Here is a 22,482-nt window from a genome sequence, read left to right on the forward strand (position 1 = left end):
TGCAATTATTGAGAGCTTACCAATGAAACCTATTAAGGGTCCAGATGTACTTTGAATGGTCTTTTCATGGACCTAAGTTTTCAGTTAACTCAAAAAACTGCTGCAACAATATAGGCTGACCTAACATTATTAAAATTGTCTAGACTTGGAAGTAGTCATTCTACTCTGGATGTGCATTAAACTTTACTGTTATAAACTAATTTGGCGTTGCTTAGATTTCTTTTTACTTATTGACCTTCACCATCCCCAAATAATTCATAAAGGTATTTGTGTTCTGGGGCATTTTGTTCCATAGCTTTCTCTACCATTCTAGTTCATGCTTTAGTGATATTGGATTTTCTGTGGGTGGAACTAGTAGTTGTAAGTGGGAAATTGGATACATTACCTTGTTCAGAAATCAGAACTCAAGGTGGTATGTGTTGTTAATTGATGACTGAACCCATGTTCCCTAAACATGGGCATGTTTCCTTTGTAAGGTGTCATAACTCATAACAACCATTGATTCCAAAAAATCAAGACACTAATAAGCCTGAATGAATTTGAGGCATAAAAAAGAATTTGGGTAAAGTTGGGTATCAGGTATTGGGCTCTATATCTGGCCATGGCCATGCTTATTGCCACTTTGTTTCCAGTGTGTCCCTATATGCTCCAGTCTTCTAGTCAAGGAGGATGTGTTTTGACTTGCAACCAACAGAAGCTTCCATGATATACATTTTCCAGTCTTCTAGTCAAGGAGGATGTGTTTTGACTTGCAACCAACAGAAGCTTCCATGATATACATTTCAATTGGGAATATATAATTAACAAATCCAGCTAATATTGGGAATTAACGAGGAGATCAAAAGGGTGCTATATCTTAGTGGGATGCGCCAGAACTTCATTAAATTGTCTATAAGACCTTCTTGGGAAGAAAAGAATGGCAAAACCTTGGTACTTGTTGGGAAGAACAAAAGTATAGGCTCTATTTGTTTGCACTACATTTTCATTTGCACTAATACAAATGCAGAGAATGCAACTTTTGGTTAACTTTTGCTTTGGGTTTTACTTTACTTTGCTGTAGGTTTTATTTTATTCCATCTGTTCAAACTGATGAAGACAAAAACTGATTAAAAAATATAATATGATTTGCACACAAATCATATGCACTAAGAGTACAAATATTTTTCAATTTTTCTTAGAAAGTGGAATATGAAGTTCATGGGGCTGGCAGTGATGTTTCTGCAATGAGGAGGTGCAACACAATACAAGAAACTGAATACAGAAGATACTGAAATATCCCCACCTCTACTTTTTTCAGGCTACAAAGTTAAACCTGCTTATCTCACTGTTTTGGTTTATAACCAGATCCGTAACCCAATTTCCATAAAATAGAACACAATTAACTTCTGTTTCTTGTTGCAGGTTTTCATTTTGGATCACCATCACCTATCACTCCTCAAATGGAGAAAAAAAGCTAGCTGTCTTGAAACCTTGTTTGGAAATGGTTTTAATAGGCATTCCACTGGGATAGGTCGAAGCTAACTATCATCTGCAAATTCAGCTGTAGTGCATTAGGATTTTTTTATACTTGCTCATGAACACTTACTGAGCTCAACCTGGGCCACATTGTCTCATGCCCTAGTACCAGTAGCAGAAAGTGGGAAGTCATGCTGGCCCAAGTGAGGTTTGGTTGTCTTGTTGATTGAACATGCTTAAATTTCATACCCAGGAACAGTTGCACAATTTGTTAACCCTTTTAAGGCTGGAGAAAAGGTGATTGAAGTTGATAAAATTTGGAAGAACATCCGTTTGGAAGAACGGATGATTTGTTAACCCTTGTTTGCCACAGTTTGGAAGAACATCCGTTTTTTACATTCTAGTTAAGTTCTTCCATTTTTACTGCAAAAAAGAAGATTTCGTCACTTCAATGAGCTTCTTTTCAGAAACAAACTAAAAAAAATTGCTTTCATTGAGATTTGAACTCAAGACCTCCCGCTTACTAAACGGGTGCTCTAACCAACTGAGCTATGAAAGCAATGATACACAATTATTCTTGAAATATTAAATTCTTCCAATAATATTTTTACCTTGCAAAAAAAAATTTCATAATTTCGACTGTTAAATTGGTTTCATTGAGATTCGAACTCAAGACCTCCCGCTTACCAAATGGGTATTCTAACCAACTGAGCTATAAAAACATTAATATAATATGTATCCTTAAATATTAAGTAGGTATATATCCTGTATTTTGCTGGCTCCATAAACCCTTGTGATGCAATTATTAAATGCGACCCAATATGAAGACCATTTTTTGATTAGTCAAATTCAATGTTTGGAGTGTCCAATCTGTTTAACTTGGTTTTAATTTAGATTGGTTCCAACTCAAACCTGGTTCATTGACACATGTATTCTTATTTAATACCAATAGACCATATATTGGTTCAATTCAATTCAATCCAATATAAATTATGGATGGATCAGGTCCAATCTAATCCAATAAATGCTTTGGACCATTTAGTATAGACTTGTCCAATTCAATGTCTTATTGGTCCCTCCAATCTGTTCAAATTGAATTTACTTTGGAGACATCCAACCTAAAACTGGTCCACTGACACTCCTACTTGAAAGTAGCAATATTTAGGTCGTGAGAAAATTCCATTGGAGTCGGATTCACGTCTGGCTATTAGAACTCTTTGTCATCCTGAAAATTGGTTGGAAACTTAAAACTTTAATAGATAGTATCATGGATGATTTATTTTGGACATAAACGCTTGTGTCTGATATTGGGGCTATGTTTGGATTGATAGAAAACAAGAGAGAAACAGAAAGTTGAGTTGTGAAGTTAATGGACATTAATATCTTTCAAAGGACCTTGGTTAGAGGAGGCTTCCTAGAACTGTGGCATCCTTTGGTTGTGTGGATATTTTGATGTTCATTTGAAAAAAAAAGGGGGGAGGACATTACTAAATGAACGGTCCAATACAAATATGTAATTTTGCTGAAAAGAGAAGTTAGCCCAATCAATTTAGGATTGCTACCAAATTAGGGTTTGTAATTGATACAATCATACATGTATCTGATTCGCAAGAAAAGAGGTGCTCTTTGAGTGGATCAAGATTGAAAAAAAAAAAGAAAAAGCTTGGTGGCTGGTGCTGTTGATGCCTGTTGACACTCATCTTTGTACTTGGGACATTCTCCTTGGAATGTTTTTAGTGTCTTTTGGACAAAGGTTCAAATGCAAATTTAAGAGATATACCAAGTTGCACTTCAGAAATGTTGGGATAGTGGATTCAAAGTTCAATGCATCAACAAGTTACAACAACTACATGGCATATTGTGTAGGTAATGTGATTTTTCAGGGATTGGTACATGGCATGGGTAGAAGAGTATTGAAGTATTTGTACAATTCCACTTGTTACACAGAGTGTTGATTGGTGTCATATTGTCGAGTGTATCAACCGATATGAATTGGTGCTCGGAGACACTAATTTTAAAAAAAAAATCCAATATTTTAAAAAGAATACTTGGGCAAACCCCAAAATGATCTTATCTGCCTTCACCCAACTACAAGACATCCAACCCCTAGTAAATTTTCACAACTGTTAGTCTCTTAACTCATCCATGGGATCATGTTCAAGCAAAACTCTGGACTCCTCATTTAAATTTTCAGAACTGTTAGTCCACTCCCTTACTTCAAACTCCACAAACATCTTAATGATCCACTCTCTTTAATATACCAAGTAACGAAGGGTTGGTAGTTACCTTGTTCGGAGGAGACCTTTTCTTGGTGCTAGAAACAAGTCTGGCTCTCCATGGATTACCTTCTTGTAAATGGTTCGAGAGGTCGGTGAGCTTCACAACGTCAAGAACATAAAAGAATAAGCTTTTTATTTCAGCATATTCAACTGATATCTAACGGCCCCTTGGTATGTGTCAACTGTCACTAAAATTAAAATAAATAATGGAAAAACTAGTGGGTAATTAAAATTAGTTTAAGCATTACTGAGACTTGTATTGTTTTTATTTTCTTTTTCAGCATATCCATCATATTTTTCCACCATTTCACCATGTTTCCTAAGTATATATATATATATATATATATATATATATATATCCCAATAGTTGCATTTCACATAAACTATTAAAATATAATATGTTATTATTCAAGGCAATTCATGCCTTGCTTTGACATTATTAATGCATTTTTTTGGATTTCTATATGACTTTCCCTAATATATTCATGCATATCTTAACCATATTCTATTGTATCCTTACATTTTTCATATTCTAAAGCATGCCTTAAAAAAAATCGTCTATGAGATGCCATTTGTAAAGTATGAAATAAGTGTTCTTGAAAAAATTGGGTGCCAAATGCAAATGATTTATAGTGGAGGAAAAAGAAAACTACATAAATTATAAAAATGAACCAATTGTAATTTACATTTACATACAAAATATAATGAACCCATTACAGCCTCTGAATTTATATAAGTCTACACTCTACATTAGATAATTCATATAAAATGCTTATACATGAATGTATTTTTTGACCAAAAAATCAATTATTAAAAATTAATGCGTCACAAATTAATACGTATAAATATTAACTAATGCATTATAAATTTATAATTTAAACCAAATTTATTAAATATATAACATATTCATTTCTTGCACTTACAAGTCGTATCAATATATTATTTTTGTTTTTGTTTTGATTAAATTTAAAAAGCATATAATTTTAATATAATAAAATTGTATTATTATACATCAAGGTAATGCAACTATTGAATGTTTCGCGCTAGGGACAATGTAGGACCCACAGCACTAAAAGACAAAACCAGAGATTCTTTTTGTCTTTCAATGGATCACCCATACACACAGTAATTAAGTAAGCACGTTGTTTGCTTGGCATTTCTCCAATATGGCTGGCATTTTTGTTATTTATGGAAAGTTCGGAGGCATTTACCTTTGCCATTCCGATATTTATCGGGAGTTGACGTATCGGACATGAGTACATGACTAGGAGAGGAGAAATGCGTTTCCTCCCTCCTACCCTTCTGACCCTCTCTCTCTCTCTCTCCTCGTTTTCCACATCCTTCTCAAAAACAAACACATCCAACTAAAATCTGAACCGTGCAAGTGTCTCCACGTCAGCGATCCGCGTGAATACAATCCAACGGCCACGAATTACTTCCATGAAAGCACAAAGGACAAAACTTCTCCGAAGTCCGAACCCTTGAACTGATGGAAAGGGTCTAACCCTTCGAACCCTAACCGCGAGCCGCGAATGATCGCCGATAGCGGTTAAGCTCGTCATACTTAAAAGGAGGAGAGAGAGAAGACAGAAGAGAGAGAAACAAAGAAGAGCGTTTAAGGTTTTCGATTTCACCCTCTGGCAGCAAAATAGCACCCACAGACGAGGAGAGGAAGGAGGGAAGGCTATTCCCCTCAAAAATTAGGGTTTTAACTTACTCGGCGGGGTTTGGGTTTCAATTTTATCTCCATTATCGATCTCGAATCTAGGGTTAGGGTTAGGTTTCGTTGCAGTCTTTTTGGGTTTGGACACCATGGTAGGTGTCTCAGAGGCGTGATAACTTGCTTTGTTTGCTTTCTAGGGTTTATGTAAATTTCTGCCATCATTTCTTTTCATCTGCGATTTCTGCAAATTGTTACCGGTATCGATCTTAAATCTAGGGTTTCGATTTTTAATGGACGAGGTATGGGAGAGGGCCGTGGAAGCGGCGCTCGAGGGCCAAACTGATAATGAGTCGGCTCGAACCCTCACTCTGGATGGTGCTGTCAAGTGTGTTCAGGGTCGTCTTCCTCCTCCAAGCTTGTTAGAGAAGTTTCGGAACCTCGAGCACCTCTCAATCGCCAACGTTGGCGTATCGTCTCTAGAGAAGTTTCCCCGACTTCAGAAACTTGAGAAGCTCAACCTCTCCGACAATCGGATAGCCGGTGGTCTTGAATTCCTTGTGGAAGCTGGCCTCGACTCCTTGCGGGACCTCGACCTCTCCAACAATCGAATCCAGTATATCGAAGACCTCGCCCCACTGGCGCGTCTCAGGCTTGTCTCCCTCGATCTCTATGAGTGTCCCGTCACTCGGGTCAAGGATTACCGATCTAAGGTTTTTGCCTTGATAAAGTCTCTCAAGTACTTGGATAAGATGGATGCAGAGGAGAATGAGCGGCCGGAGTCCGACGAGGAGGAGGAAGATGAGGAAGACGACGAGGACGATGACCCTGGGAGTGGAGAGGTAGATGGTGAAGATCGGTCTGGAAAAATGAGCAACGGTGGAAGTGTTGGAGGCGAAGGCATCCTCGATGTTGACGAGGATGAAGAGAGCGAAGCCGATGAGGAGGAAACGGAGACTGCCAGAGTTGCAAATGCATCAAGTTCGCATCACCATTCTAACGGGTTCCGTGTGGCTGCTTCCAACGATGGAGATGAGGATGAGGAGGATGTTGAAGATGAAGATGAAGACGATTTGGGGGAGGAGATTGACGAAGAAGAAGGCGAAGATGAGGATGTTGTGGAGGTTCACGAGATTGAGGATAGTGACGATGAAGAAGATGGTGTTGAAGAAGATGATGATGGTGAGGAAGAGGAAGATGACGAGGAAGAAGTGGATGATGAAGATGACGATGCAGAGCCCGGGAGTACAGGGCGACTGACTAGCACGGAAGGTGAGATAGATGGTCATGAGCAGGGGGAGGAAGACGAGAACGGGGAGATTGGGGAGGAAGAGCAGGGTGTTGAAGAAGATGGGGAATACGAAGAAGATGATGGTGAGGATGAGGTGAGATTTTTTTCTTTACTTTCCCAGTTGAAATTATTTATCTATCTGTAGTGCATTATTTAATTAGTTCAGTTGTAATCTTCATGCTCGTCTCTTGTATTTCTGTTAGCATTTTCTGAGTTTGATGGTCATGGACAGGGGGAGGAAGATGAGAATGGCGAGATTGGGGAGGAAGAACAGGGCGTTGAAGAAGATGGGGAATACGAAGAAGATGATGGTGAGGATGAGGTGAGAATTTCTTCTTTTCTTTCCCCGTATAATTTATTTATCTCTTTACGTTAGTTCAATGGTAGCTTTCATGCTTGTCTCTTGTAGTTCTTTTTAACATTTTCTACTTTAGTTTATATGTTAGGAGTAACCTTTCTTGCTTTTCTTTGTTAATTGATATACTCATTTTTAGAATATCATCCATCATGTTCTCCTAGTGTGATATCATTTTGGAGTTACCACTTGATGCATGAATGAATCATTGAGACGACCCTGAATTGTATAGAAACGATTTGGATGCTGCAACTGCCTATCTCTCCATTTTCTATATCCTGTATTTGTAATGATAAATCTGTATATGGTTTTAAGTGGAATGTTGTACAACAATGAAAACTTGGAGTGCTAGCTGAGGACAACTTACAAAACTGCTTGCCTTAATGTTTGTATTGGGGGCAAGAAGATTTTTGTATGTGGGATAATGAGGTGGGGTTTTGGAATACTTGCTTTTCTGCATCTGGTGAAGTTCCTATTTCTCACGTTTGGACTTCCTATTACGCTAATAATGTAATATCTGCACTGGAAGTCCTACGAGTGCTACTAACTGAAAATTTTAGCTCTACTGATTGTGTTTCCTGATGTGTTGCAACTGGTTTTTTAGTTATGAATCTTAAAATTTGTATAATCGTGCTTTGTCCATTTATTTCCTTCTCCTAATCCTTGTTTCGAGCATTGGTCTGATGTCCTTGGGCTGCCTGATTTTGCTTTAGGCTGCTTGGGTTCATCTGTAAATGGATGGTAATATTTTCAGGCTGAAATATCCGTCTATTATTTTCATCTTTTTTAGGAAAAGATTTACATAGCTCAAGTATTTTAGCAGGTACAAAATTTATATCCATTTTTATGTTGGAGTAAACAGTCTTTTGGGGGGGGGGCTCCTGTAAACCAGCTAAGATGGTGTACATTAAAGAGCAGTGTCTTGTAAGGTTAAGTCTAAACATGAGAGGGATGGACTTCCTTTTATGCATGATCCTACTAATATGGAAATTGAAAGTCTTGTGCTGGGTTGAGGTTTACTCCACTTTTGAATGTCATGGTATTGGCCTATTTTCTGGACTTTGAATTTATGTGTTGTTCAGTATTGTGTTTCTGTCTTGTGTTTACAAGTGGTTAGAGTTTTTTAAGAAATTTCTTGACGTGGGTTGACTTTTGATGTTCTTGTGAAGCTTGTATGTATTTATGTGATTTTCAAGTCACAGAATGGGAACAACATTCAAGATTACCCTATTTATGTGATTTTCAAGCCACAGAATGGGAACAACATTCAAGATTACCCTATTATGTGCAAAAATATGGCCACTCAGCTCCAAGTGAAATAACAAAATCTGTACTAACTTTTGACTTGAAATAGTTTACTGGATAAAATCTGTACTAATATGCGGCCTAGATATTTTGATGTTTTAGTGGGTTCAGCATGTGGGCGGGGCAAGAAAGTGTACTCCAGTCCCATGTTTTGAACTTTTATGAATATCAGAATATGTTTTGAATGCTATCGTGATTTCTTTCTTTGCATGGTTGGTCATCTAAGAGTCATTTCAATTTTCTATTTTTGTACTGAAGTTGAGATTAATTATCCTGTATTAGTATGTCTGTCTTTTACAAGATGAAGAATTGCCGACCTTTTCCCCCTTGGTTGTACTTTTTTGTCACTGCAATTAGATGTGTTGTTTATTATTTATTTTAGGTATACACCCATCATTGGGTTTAGGCGAAAATCAAGTCTAATTTGGGATGATTTTTGGCCTATTTTTATGCCCTTTTACTAGATAAGTTCATTGCTGAGAACCTAGGAGCCTTGAGATACCCCCACGGCCCCACCCATTTGGATTTGGTCAAAAATTTTGTGGTTTGATTTAGACAAGTGTTTCAATGTGATTGTTATGCCCCTGTAGTTTTAATTCAGTGTCTGGTTGTTATGACAGGAAGAGGATAATGGAACAGAGTACTTGGTTCAGCCAATTGGACAGGGTGAGGATGACGGAGGAGGCAGTGATTTGGATCCAGGCAATGAAGATGATGCGGAGGAGGAAGAGGAAGAGGAGGTTGAAGATGAAGAATTGCATGATGAGGTCCAGCTACAACAACCTCCTCAGAATAAGAGGAAGAGAGATGAGGATGAAGATGAGGATGGTGTGGAGGATGTGAAGTCGTCAAGGCACCACTGACAAGATCAATGTTGATGATGATACTGGTTTCTTTGTTCTTGAAGAAGGAAAAGAATGTTCAAAACGGGGGAAGCGGGAGGGCAAAGGATGTTTGGAGATTGTCACACTTCTTGTCAGTCAAGAGTTGGGAAGAAATACGGGGAAAAGGAGTCGTGCTGTTGTGGCCTGTGGAGGGGGGGATAGCTTGCTCGTTCAAAAAGTCGTTAATGTTTTGTCCCCACTTGCATCTCTAAGATAGCCGTTAACATGTTTAATTCAAATGGCAGTTATGAGCGGCTTTCGGTCCTCAGTGTAGTTTCTCAAGGAACAAACGAGAGAACTTTTTTTTTCTTCGTTTTTCACCCTTTTCTCCCCCTTCTTTACTTTTCTCCTAGCGTTTTCTCTTTTATTTTTATTTTTTTTTGGGAAAAATTGCTTTGTAAAACATGGGTGCATATATTTGTAGAGAGAGAGAGAGTTTTACAAGTTACATTTTACCTTCATCAGTGTTTTTTTAGTTGAAATCGAGTTTGGTGGGCATAATGTTTTCGTCGGGGCCCCGATTGCCATTCCATTTGTCAACTCCTATCGTCTCGTCTCCCTCCTTTTTCGTTTTATAGGTTGGATGGGTTTGTTGGTTGCAGGTTATTTGTAGACCGAGCCGATTCGGGGGGAGGGGGGAGGTTCAGGGTACTCTTTTCATGATCACCTTTTTTTGGGTCTGTGGATAATGGACAAGTGTCAGGCAATCTATAATATATACGTATATAATGGGGGGCAGGACATTTAACCTCCTATTATGAGGAGTTATGATGGGTGAAGCAAAGCAGTAGTAAGATCGATCATCGGAGCGACACGACCTGCGCCCAACCTGATTTGATTGTGAAAGTCCATGATGGATGGATGGAGGATGGATGATCGGAGAGGGGGGGGAGGGGGGAGGGGGAGGGGGGCATGGGACTGACTGGAGGGTTTCATCCTGCTGCGGGGCGCTCTACATGTATGTAAAATGAAATGTAATTAATTAAAACAGTCTTCTATATATTTATATATTATTGACAAATTTCATGTGTTGCGTTCACATGGCCTGTGTACGACTACTGTGTTTGTTTGTATATATATAATTTATCAAATATCAATTCAAAAAGCGGTACTGCTCTTTTTTTCTTTTTTCGTGTGTTGACTGGCTGGTTGCTCATTTGTATACATATCTCTGCAGGGGGGGCTCTGATTTTCTCCGTTACTTTTTCCTGACTACGCACGCATCTCGTTCCTCGGGTCTGCGCTGCCTGGGTCATCCGTCTTCATCAAAGGTTTCGAAAACCGACCGGAAACAGAACCGATCTGGGCACTGTTTTTTGGTTCGGTTCAACCATCCGGGTCAAATGGTTTGACATGTGATGTCATAAATAAATTAAAAATAAAAAGTACTTATAAATAATAAAAAGTACCATAAAAATTAAATAAAATACAGAAAAAGATTATTATATGGAAAATTAAAAAAATCTAAATGTAAAAATAATAAAATAAAGAAAAAATATACAAAAATAAAACAGAAAGTAGGATGTGTTTAATCATGTCTTCAGAAAATTCAAAAAATACAGAAAAATTCCAAAAACACAAAAAGACAGAAAATTGCAAAAAACTCAGAAAGTAGGATGTGTTTAGTCATATGTTTGCAGAAAATTCAAAAAATATACAGAAAATTTTCAAAAAAATACAGAAAAAAGAAAGTAGGATGTCTTTAGTCATATGTCTACAGAAAATACAAAAAAAATACAGAAAATTCCAAAAATATAGAAAAAACACAGAATTACAAAAAAATACAAAAAAAAACAAAAAAAATACAGAAAGTAGGATGTGTTTAGTCATATGTCCACAGAAAATAAAAATAAAAAAAGTACAGGAAAAAACACAAAAAAGATGCATGAAAAGTGAGCACACTTAGAAAGCAGAGGATTAGCATTGCTAGTCAATAGAAACTGTCAACTTATATACAATAGAAGACTACAATGTGGTCATTTCCTTTGAAATGGTTTCCCTTTCCATCAATCTGTGGGCAAATTTCATTTTGAACACAGTAGTAGACACGAGAATATAGCCATAAGCATTTATAGAACACGGTAAAAAGTAGTAACAAAATGGATAATGGGATTCCAAGGGTTTATCCCTCTGTCAAACTAGGTCTTTCCCTAAAGTTTATCCCTCTGTCATCCCAAGTCCTTCCTGCTCAATCATTTCACGTAGAAATTGCCATAAAATTATGCATTTGTAACTCATCAATCACAATACTTAGGTAATAAAAAATAATAATAAAAAAAAATCACAAACCAAGGTTCAACAAGTATTAAACACAAATCAAACTTCAAGTTCAATATATAAATTGTATTAATCCAATTATCCAAATTCTCAAGACATGCTGGTCTCATTTCTCAATGATACCAACTACCAACCAAAGTAAGGTGATATTTCATCATTTTCATCTTTAGGAAGTTGTGTTTCATCTTCATTTTCAAGTTTGGTGTTGGATATATTTTCCTCTAAGATTCCCCATTGCTCATTAAAGAAATCATCATAATCACTATCTAAAGAATGAAAACAAAAAATTAGAATTCAATAAATAGCCAAAAGACTCTTGTATGAAAATGTCTATGATATAATATTAATAATAGTTACCTTCAGTCATAGCTCTTTTTCTTGATAGTGCTTCCATTATTGGAAATTTTGTTTCATCATCTTTAAACATATCATCATTCTCATAACTATCAAGTAATGGAGGATCTCCATCATCATGCACTATCCAATCTTCCACAACATCAACATGTTCATACCCAATTAGGTCAAGTGATAAAATTAAATGCAATGAAAGCATAAAAAATAGACAAATGTGAAACATAAAACACTTGTCCATCCATCATACGCATGTTGCAATGAACATATACTAGGTCATTAAGCCTTTAGTACTCAAACCTATTCCTTCGCTTTATGTGTATATATATTTAAAAACATTCTAATTGCATTCACATCTAGATGAACTACATGTTTGGCTAAGGGTTCGTACAACAATTATTTTCAAATTTGGTGTCACAACCAAATCTCAACCACCATTCACTTACATGCAATGAAATGGAGTTGATTTAATTTATAAAATAAAATTAAAATGCTTATCCAAAATTAAAAATAAAAGAAAAATTGAAATAATTAAGAAAATAAAATATTTATTACCATGAGGCATTGTCTTAAATGTCTTCATTGATAAATGTTTTTCAAAATTACCACCACAAGTTTTAGAAATAGAAAACTCTTTGTTTAGATTTATCTCCACATCATCTATTTCAATTACAAGCTTTTCAATGATAACAAAAACTGTTGATATAACAACCGAAGATTTGACTTTTGATTTCATATCATATTAGAAGGCCGAGTTGAAATAATAACTTGCAAAATGAAGCTTGTGACCTTTTTGTGTATCCCATCTTCTATCAATAACCTTCATGATTGGGCCATATTCAGCTTTCTTATAATTGAAATACTTTTTCAATGCTTTCCTTTGCACATGGCATGATACATATAGTGACATGAAACCTACAAACATAAAAATTAAAAATATAATAATAGCCCCAATTGACCAATTCAATTTGGGACACAAGTGGAATTTATTTATTTATTATTATTATAATTATAGAAAAAATAAAAAATATAACCCAAGAACCGCTACCCAGGTCAGATGGTCTAGCGGTTCTCTAATCATTTCAACGTTTTCTGAGGATTAGTGATTCATAGTATAACTTGAACCGGAAACCTAACCGGTTCTTGGGTCAAACAATCAAAGTGCCCAGTCCGGTCTGATTTTCAAAACATTGACGTGTATGCAAAACTTTTTATTTTCTTGATAAAGAAAAAGAGTATTGGCAAAAAAAAAATCAATAACTCTTCTGCAATCGAACAAATCTCCCAGTAGAATCGTGTTTTTAACTTTTTATGCTTGCTTAGACTAGATTGATCATGGAGGCTTCGTGAAGCTCGAGATTCAAGATTCTTAAATTCAGATGATGGGTAAGCTTTTTCTTTTAGGCTCAGTTTGGAAAGAATATAAATACAAATATGTACAGTGCAAATACATATAAAATACAAGATTTTGCACTCTACAAATTTACATTTGTACTACTTCCAAGCTAAGCCTTACGACTGAACTTTGTCTTAAATTTCTTTTGGTTCGGGCGAGTTGAGTTATGAAATCCTGGTTAAATCATGGCATTAGCTTGTACACCTTGTCACTACCGAGTCGAGATTTGCTACTTTACCAACACGTTTTTAACATGATTTGTCTCCCCATGTCTCACTATAAGGATTGGTTCTCACAATGTTTAAGATGTGAGATTGGATTTAGTCCTCAGTACTCACCATGCTCTGGTCTATTCACAGCCATTTGCAGCAAGCATTGAGAATAGTGTGATCACGGTCTTGTGAGGAGTAAATCTGAGTTCTTGATCGATGTACAAGGCATTAATTATGTTGAAACATTTTGAAATGTCTTTTGTTGGGAGCAGATGGTTTCAGTCTAATCACTAAAACCAAGTATTTTGTAGGGGTCAAAATCAACATCTGAATTAAAGTTATATATATTTTATTGGCAAATATGGATTGATATATATTGTGATACACTTTGGATAAGTATAGATGTAGTACAAAGCCAGATAACTTAGTGAGAGTCCCACAAATGCATTAATAACACTAAATCAAAGATTGAATATAGTCAATGACTAACGTATCAGTCTGAATTAACTGATTGGATATATATGACACAATATGGACAGAGTACCAACTGGCACATATGAAATGAATTGGAACTTGGCTTCAGTCAGTGCAAGGTTCATTCGAATAGCCTTTATGGCCTTGCATTGGAATATCTCTCCGTACATAGGTATGAAGATATTCCCAATGCAAGGCTGTTTGGTGTTTTAACGCACTGACTGAAGCCGATCTCAACGGATTGGCACCTCGTCACTATGGAAATGGGTACAATAGTGTCCATACTTGAATTAAATATATGGCTTGCCATGACAATACTCCTGATTTCTCACATTTTGCCATACCTTAATGCTGCGTTTGGGTTCCTCGTAAAGTGAACTAGAAAAGGATAAATTGTTTCTTCTTTATTTAATTTCTCATGAAAATTAGGGGTGGTAATTAGGGATGTAAATAGATTCGATTTGAATCAGGTATATCCGAATTCAGTCTGACATTGTTCATAATTTGAATTCAAATCCTATCGGTAAATCGGATCTGATCCGATCTGATTTATTTTCTTTAAAAATTAATAAATTATTAAAAATAAATAAAAGATACCAATTTAAATAAAAAATAACAATACAGATATTTTTTTTTAATTATTTTGATCATATATATTTTTATAAAAAATAAATAATATAATAAATTTATAAAAATACAATATAAATAACATATATATAAATATATAACATATAATCATCCGAACCATTTAAACCCATTCTGGCAATTGGAGGGATGCTGAGAAGATGTATAATAAAATGGGAGCGCAGAGGAAACCCAGTCCGGCGGATGTAGGAGGGCTTGAGCGTTCATCTCGTATCCAGTAATTAACTGAGTTAGACTCGCTACCCAAACAGCTATGTCTTTCCACTTCCCCCACATTAGAATCAAGCAGAACTCATAACTGTTGTAGTTTGTTTTGAAATTTAGGCAGTGCAAATGATTTAAGTGTAAATTCTGACCTATTTTTATTTCAAATATTAGATTATTTTATTCGATTGCACTACAAATAAAATAAATTAAGACATAAAGCATAATAAAGTAAAACCCAAAATAAAATTAAACAAGAATTTGCACTCCTATGTATTTATATTAATGCAAATAAAATTGCACTGCAACCAAATACAACATTAATTAAGTATAATAGACACAACGAGGATCAACCATTCAACCTAGAATTTTAAGGTGTTAGGTGAGGGAGGTTCAGGTAATTTTTCAATTCTCATCTTGGTAACTGATCCAGTTCCAGGTTGATAGTACATCACTCCATTATAGCGTTTTAACTTTGAGGCTTTGCTTTGCATGTAGGGGTGTCAATGGACTGGATAGACCAATAAGACATTGAATTTGGACGGACTAGACGGACCAATATGTCATATTGGATTGGACCTGGTCTGTCCATAACGAATTTATATTGGATTGAGCCAATATCTGGTACATTAATAGAAAATAAGAACATAGGTGTCAATGGACCAAGTTTGAGTTGAAACCAATCTAAATTAACAGGAATTTGAACAGATTGGACAGTCTCTGAACCGGTCCAAAATGATCCAAAATATTCATTGAACTGAATTAGATCAGATCCATTTGTAATGTAATCACATTGGACTGGACCGGATTGGACCAAATCCAGTCCAATTGACACCCCTATTTGCATGAAATATCAAATGTTTAATTAACTGCCAATGTAAGAATTCCAAATTCCAATCCAGAATTAAGGGACCAAGGACAATTTAGTGGTCCACATAGCGAGTAGTACTCCATTCATCCATCCATGTAAAACCAAAGTCTGAGCTGTTAATAGGGTTGATTTCACAGGACTGACAGTCTCACATGTGATGCCCTTTGTCTTTGAGCTGAGGTGGTGGGTTTGGGATGGTTGGCCACGTCTGTAGGACTATAATCTCAGTCAGTCTGTAGGAGGCCAATACAAAGATAAGCTTAAGGCTTAAGCTGTGAAGATGGTAGACTGTGGATTGAAGGAATTCAAATCAGCCCCCTACAAAGTGGCGACCCACAACGTCCCCACACCACATCCCAACCGTGTATTAAAAACATCCCAATGGAATCGTTTCATTGAATCTCAAATGTGATTCAGCACCATTTAGGCATTTATTATAGAGATATTAGTGTCATGGGCTTGGCCGACACGGCCCTCTTAAAATAATTAACACCCACTACACCCATAAATCATAATCCCTCGTATTTGAGAGACGGGATCTGCTCCTCACAGTCGGGCGCCTCACATGCACATTCACCGTGCATTGAGAATATCTTTCGTGAATAATAACTTAAAAATACAAAAGATGTTCCCAATGTATGGTAGGATGTGTTTGTGAGGCGCCTTCTATGAATAGCAGATCCGGTCTCCCTATTTGGATATGTGAAATAGACACTAGACAGCGCGTGGAGTTTGGCGATTCTCTCCTGAATCCTGATGACCCACATGACGATATAGCCACAAATCCGGAATATATATCGTACTTGTTTGTTGTGGTCGATGACGCTGATTCCGGACGTGCGGCTGTAGCGTCTTGTGGGCAATAAATCAGAACTCTCTCCGGTCCCCACAACTCGAGAGTGTAAAAGAGAGAGAAGAGTTCAGAAAGTGGAGGCCATTGACATGTGCAAATGTGCAATGCACATGTGGTGGGCCTGGTCACTCCAGAATCCAGATCTGTTAGACATGCAGACGTGTACAGTGGCTGCCTAACCAATCAAGAGTGTACACGTCAGTGATCTGTACACCTGGCGTGTTCACTCTTGATTAGTTAAGCCTAAGCCTGCTGTAAATGCCTTTGCTTGTGGCAGATCCTGGGCTTATGTCTTGTGCTTAAATATCTGGAATGTGGGTCCTGCACCTTTGTTTGGCATATAACCAGCAATTAATGTGCGCCATAGGATTCTCTGCAATCAAAAATTCTACATACACAATAATTATTAATCCCAAGGTGACAACTAGCAGGTTGGAGACTTAGGATCGAATTCCGCCTGCACCTGGATTGGATTGGGATGGACTACTCCGTTGTGTAACCTTTCAACCATCGGGTCTTGGTATCTGGTCCATTCAAATTGTCCCCTAAACACGTATGTATGGCACTTGGGCTCTGTTGGTACAAATCTGAACTTGATGCAAAATTTGGACCCAATTCAGTTTTGCATATATACATTATACACTAATACTTTTTGTCTCGTTTGAATTGTTGTCTATGTAACTTCACATTCTAAAAACTGTTGCAAAATTTCTATCACGTTCTTTGGGACCTTGGTTTTCACCTATAAATTCACGTCATTGTACTTTCTACCATGATTTTTCTTAAATAGATTACTTTCCTCCTGTTTCTAATTTATGCTTCGTTTGGAAACAATGCAAATGAAGAGTAAATCTTGGTTCAAGGTAAATATATACTTTGGTTCAGTTTTGCTAGTGTTTAGTAAGAGCTTAGTTATGCATTGACAAATGACAAAAAACATATTTTCTGATGCATGTTTACATCTAAAATGATATGTAAATGTATATGGATAAAAAAAGAAGTAAATTTACATTCAATGTGGACTATTGTTAAAAAATGCATATATTTTATTGGGATTCATGTTTGCATCAATTACAGCTAAAAATCTGTTAGATAAGAAGACATATTTATCAATGCAAAACTAACCCAACTTTACATTTGTATGAACCATTTTAGGGAGCATTAATTTTTCACAAACACACCATACAAAATCAAACTTGAAGCAAAATTAAATAAAATTTACGCTCAACCCATATACATCTCTTTATTTACGCGATACAAATGAAATCCAATGTGCAAGCAGACGGAACCTTGGAAGTGAGAAGTTGGAACACATCTCCCGAGCAGAGTGTGTTAGACGTGTGACAACCATGGTTTTTAAAACTGATTCGGAGATCGAACCAGTCAAGGGTCCGGTTATTGGGTCAAACGGTCTGACTGTTCAAACCGAATGGTCGGCCCATTTTGACAAAAAAGGTAAAAGAAATTAAAAAGATTAAAAAAATAAAAAACTGTCAAAACCGTTCGAACGGTTAACTGCCTGGGTCAACGGTTTATTGATCAAAATCAATGGTTTTTGGCAAATTTCCGGTTTTGGGAAAACCGAAACTGGTCATCTGATCGGTTTCCAGTTTTTCTGATCCAACCATCCGGTCTGGTTTTAAAAACCATGGAGACAACACACTTGGATCTAGGGATGGACCAGTTTTGGGTTGAATCTGTCCAAATCAAAATCAATTTGAATGGATTGGACAGACCAATAAAATATACTGAATTGGACCAGTTGAGACTCCGTGGTCCAAAGTATTTATTAGATTGGATTGGATCTAGTCCATCCTTTATACATTTATATTAAATTGGGTCAGATTGAACCAATATCTGATTGATTGATAGAAGATAAGAAAATAGGTGTGAATTGGAGCAGGTTTGTGTTAGAACCAATCTAAATTAAAACCAATTTGAACAGATGGAATTGGACCAAATCCGGTCCAATTGACACCCCTACAGTTTGGTCAAGCCATTTGTCATTGTTTGCTAAAAAATCTATGGGTTGAGGGAAGGAAGGAAGGAGGTCTTCGGAAGTGTAAAAGCTCGTCAGTTATCTACACCACAAGAACCGGATAAGACTGGTTAAGAAAATACCTCCATGCCTCACAAACCTAGTGAGCAAATTTTAGAAGAAAACAATTCAATCCCCACTCCCCACATTCGCCTCCCGTAGATGGAAGCTTCAAGGGTGCTGCTGTTGTCACCGGCAGCGGTTGTTCCGCCACCACTGCGGCGTCAAAGTTGCAACCTTGCATGTAGGAGAACCGGGCGGCGTGCCTCGCTTAAGGTGGTGGCCATGGCAGAAGAAAGCAGTGGCAGTGGCGATGGTATTATAGAGAAAGCCGCCATAGTGGGTGGATTGGTGTCAGCTCCGGTGATCGGCTGGTCTCTTTACACACTCAAGACGTCGGGGTGCGGCCTCCCGCCGGGTCCCGGGGGTTCCATAGGTGCACTTGAAGGTATAAGCTACCTAGTTGTGGTGGGTATTGTTGCTTGGTCTCTGTACACCAAGGCCAGAACTGGCTCAGGCCTCCCCAACGGGCCTTACGGATTGTTGGGAGCTGTGGAAGGCCTATCGTACTTGGCGTTGCTGGGCATCTTGGTTGTGTTTGGACTGCAGTTCTTGGACAAGGGTTTTATCCCGGGGCCGCTGCCTGGAGACCAGTGCTTTGGCTGAGTTCAAACTGCGATTCTCCTACTGGTGATTCTCTTCTTTTTCCCCTTTAAGCAGCCAATCGATTCGAACAATGTATAATTGTATATTATCTCTCTGTTTGTTAAGAATAGTGAATATGGTAGAGGTAGAGTAGAGCCGGAGATTCCTGAGTGCAGATTGATTGAGTGATTATGCGAATAAACAAGCTTGTGATTGAATACAAAATCGTCTTGCCAAATAAACTTTTGGGGTTTAGTGTAGTTCAGTCAGTATCAAATTAGTTTGGGAATCGCTAGATTTTCAGGAGAAAGTGGAGTGGAATTTAATGCTTGTATAGGGCAGAGCTATAAAATGATTTCAATCAAGGTTTCCAATGGTTGTGAAGCGAGCTGCACCTCAATTACAGAACAAGAGTCAGACTTCTGTCAAATTCTGTGATTGTGAGACTTGCGTTAGAATTTAAGCTCATTTTTTTACGGTGTACAGATGCTTAAATGACAACGTAGTTGATTCTCTCTCTCTCTCTAAGGCTTTCACGCAGCGGCTTCTTGCTTTGCAATATTGCCCAAATATGAAAAACCTACAAGTTATATTTGGTAAAAAACCCATAAACAAGAATATGTTTTAATTCAAACACTAGCAGAAAGGGAAGGAAAAAGGAAACAATTTTAAATAATTATTTATAGATTAATTGGGAGATTAAAAATGAAGGAAAAAGTTAATATAATTTTCAATTAAAAATCAAACTTCAGCAATTTACACTAATTATGTGCTACCTCATTTTTTGGGATAAATAACTCAATTTCAACGGCGTGATAAACATTTGCAAGACTGCAGCAAAAGGTAGGTGGACCACAAAGTGGAGAGTGTTTCTGGGTATACAAAATTTCCCATATTCTCTCATATACAAATTCTCTCTCTTCTTCCCTCTTCTCACTCTGTCTGCATTGTTTCTAAGCCCATTTACCCTCTGCATCCTTTTAGGAATTTGTCGTTTTTACATACTAAGTAGTAACAGATGGAGCCCAGTAACTGTTTAACCCGGTCCATTGCTAAACCGGGATGGAGAGGGGAGTTGGGGCATCCCCGAGCATTGACAAAAATCTTTGGCAGTCCTAGAGTGGGCCTTTAGAGCAACATCATACAAAATGTCCTTTCATTTCTGTCGTCAGATTGGAAACGATTCACCACCACAAATTACCTCCACCTTGTACTGAGTTAGGTCGTCCATGAAAGAGAGAGAGAGAGAGCTCCTATTCATCAAACTTTTTCCCTAATTTTCCATGATTTATATAGCATATACTTGATAAAGAAAATAGTATCCCATTCAGGCTTCCATATCTTCAACGGTCGACATTTGTCCACATTTTTGAATCTTATCTAAACCGTCCAACAGCATATACCCTTTTCTGAAACATTTATATAATTTATAAATTGAAAAAAGTGACCAAAAAGTTATACAGCTTTTACTTTTTTATTTTCTCATTATTAATAAATAAGCTGTTCTGAAGTACAAGATTGAATTAGTGAAGCCGCTGAGAGTGAGCGGTTTGATTCTTCAATTGTTTTATAATATATATTATAAATACAAATTCAAATATGTATACTTAATTAATCGGATTTTTGGGAATTAAATTTGAAAAATTTTCATTTTTTTTGAAAAAATAATTGTTTAATCCACCTTAAAATTCTTAATCCCGCCGTACAGATGGGATAAATGCTGATCTCAGACTCCAAATAACGCCTGTAAGACTCCTGTCTCTGCAGTCTGAACGTCTCAATGAACGCTTCAACTCGCCGATTCGATTCATCGTGACTCATTAATACCTCCCTCCTCACTTCCTCAGCCACCCACTCCAAATAACGCCGACGACGCAGTGTCGTTGAACGTCTCCTAGTTCCTTAGCTGCCGTCCACCGGTCGTTGTCACTGACGACGATGCCATTGATTCCGACTCTGCTCGACCACCACTCGAGGTGGCGTGTCCCACGTGTCACTCTTCCTCAACTGTCGTGATGCCGGATTCCGTCTCCCGCTTTAGAAAAGAATGGATGATACCAGTTAAATTTGGGGTTTCAGATACTCCAATTAAGTGGATTGATACAATTTCCACGTATAGGAGGAAAATTCTTCATAGTCCTATGACATTTATAAAATGTATAAAATCGATATACAGTTGATGGGAGTTAACAATTGCTTAAATTGGCTCACAGCATTGGACCAACCTTGTTCTTGTTTTTTTTTCGGTGTTTGAATGATAATTATCTCCTGCAAACACAAATTCATAATCATTGTTGTAAGTTAAAGATCAGAAACTCACCCATTACTAATTTACAAGGATTAATAAATAAAATAAACTGAAAAAACAGAGATGTTCCTAACCACCTTCCAAAGGTCCCTTGTTATTGCTTCCTGCGAGAAGAGTGAAGAGTGAAGAGTGATGAACTGCACCATTACCATTACCACTTGTAGAGTCATGTTCCCTAGTCGTTGCCAAGCATTCTTTGCACAATGCAATCAGTGCCGACCATGATCACTCATATATAGCAGATCCCATCCCTGTTAATTGTTATTATAGCTAGAAATCATCAAACTATACCAAGTTTTGGTCAAGGATTAATCCCTAGGTGTTTTGCACATTGTCCTTTTACCTGAGTTCTGAAACTCCAACAAAGAGTAGAATTAATGACAAAGCCCAATCTCCGTTGAGGACCACAACCCCACCCAAATTTTATGATTTGTTTACCAGGTTCCTTCTTACAACTTACCAGCTTCTGAAGCTCTTCACCAGCCCCTTCAATGCCCGCAAAGCCCTCCTCGCCTTTACACCCAAACATCAAGTTCCAACAATTACCACCACCAACCCAATCAAAATCTGAAAATCAAACACTGAAACTGAATCACACTGATCAAAGTTCATAAATTAAAGACTTTTTCTGATGGCGCGAAATCACGTCACCACTCACCAGTATTGCTTTTGAGAAGAGAAATGCTTTACCTCGGTGAAAATTTTTTAAAAGCAAAAAAGCGTGTTGGGCGAAATCATTTACTCAACAACTCCTTAACATTCAGGGAAAAAGTCGAAGGCAATGACATCTCGTCTCGCACGCGGCCCACACAGGATTTCTTTAAAAAAAATAAAAGGAAGTTTAAACACGAGATCAGACTAATTTCTCTACGTAATAAAATAAAACAACTGGCAATCATTTTGCATAAAAAGAAAAACTTTTTAAATAATTTTTATAAATAAAAAAGTAAAAATTGAATTAAAAACATAAAATAAATAA

The 22,482-nt window shown here is 37.1% G+C and overlaps 2 protein-coding genes and 1 non-coding gene across 3 annotated transcripts; 2 read left to right on the forward strand and 1 right to left on the reverse strand.

Annotated features, from left to right (window-relative positions):
• Positions 1-1,940: 1,940 nt before the first annotated feature.
• TRNAT-AGU (transfer RNA threonine (anticodon AGU)) lies at positions 1,941-2,014 on the reverse strand. The gene has a single exon. It is a non-coding gene; the product is annotated as a tRNA-Thr (tRNA).
• A 3,273-nt stretch (positions 2,015-5,287) lies between these two features.
• LOC104588163 (Leucine-rich repeat (LRR) family protein) lies at positions 5,288-9,690 on the forward strand. Its single transcript, XM_010245982.3, has 3 exons — positions 5,288-6,779; positions 6,918-7,007; positions 8,966-9,690. Exons 1-3 carry the CDS (start codon positions 5,688-5,690, stop codon positions 9,206-9,208), a joined length of 1,425 nt encoding a protein of 474 aa, XP_010244284.1. The 5' UTR covers positions 5,288-5,687; the 3' UTR covers positions 9,209-9,690.
• An 8,857-nt stretch (positions 9,691-18,547) lies between these two features.
• On the forward strand, positions 18,548-19,437 carry LOC104588162 (anti-muellerian hormone type-2 receptor). The gene has a single exon (XM_010245981.3). It carries the CDS (start codon positions 18,713-18,715, stop codon positions 19,214-19,216), a length of 504 nt encoding a protein of 167 aa, XP_010244283.1. The 5' UTR covers positions 18,548-18,712; the 3' UTR covers positions 19,217-19,437.
• The last annotated feature ends 3,045 nt before the right edge of the window (positions 19,438-22,482 follow it).

The sequence above is a fragment of the Nelumbo nucifera genome, chromosome 1 (genome assembly GCF_055504915.1).
Source record: "Nelumbo nucifera cultivar China Antique chromosome 1, China Antique-T2T, whole genome shotgun sequence".
In the NCBI taxonomy this organism is placed as follows: Eukaryota; Viridiplantae; Streptophyta; class Magnoliopsida; order Proteales; family Nelumbonaceae; genus Nelumbo; species Nelumbo nucifera.

Excerpts from the sequence above, each read along its gene's own strand:
- LOC104588163 (XM_010245982.3), top strand. The coding sequence starts at position 5,688 with ATGGACGAGGTATGGGAGAGGGCCGTGGAAGCGGCGCTCGAGGGCCAA. Across the intron at positions 6,780-6,917 it reads AAGATGATGGTGAGGATGAG|GGGGAGGAAGATGAGAATGG; the intron begins GTGAGATTTTTT and ends GGTCATGGACAG. Across the intron at positions 7,008-8,965 it reads AAGATGATGGTGAGGATGAG|GAAGAGGATAATGGAACAGA; the intron begins GTGAGAATTTCT and ends TTGTTATGACAG.
- LOC104588162 (XM_010245981.3), top strand. The coding sequence starts at position 18,713 with ATGGAAGCTTCAAGGGTGCTGCTGTTGTCACCGGCAGCGGTTGTTCCG.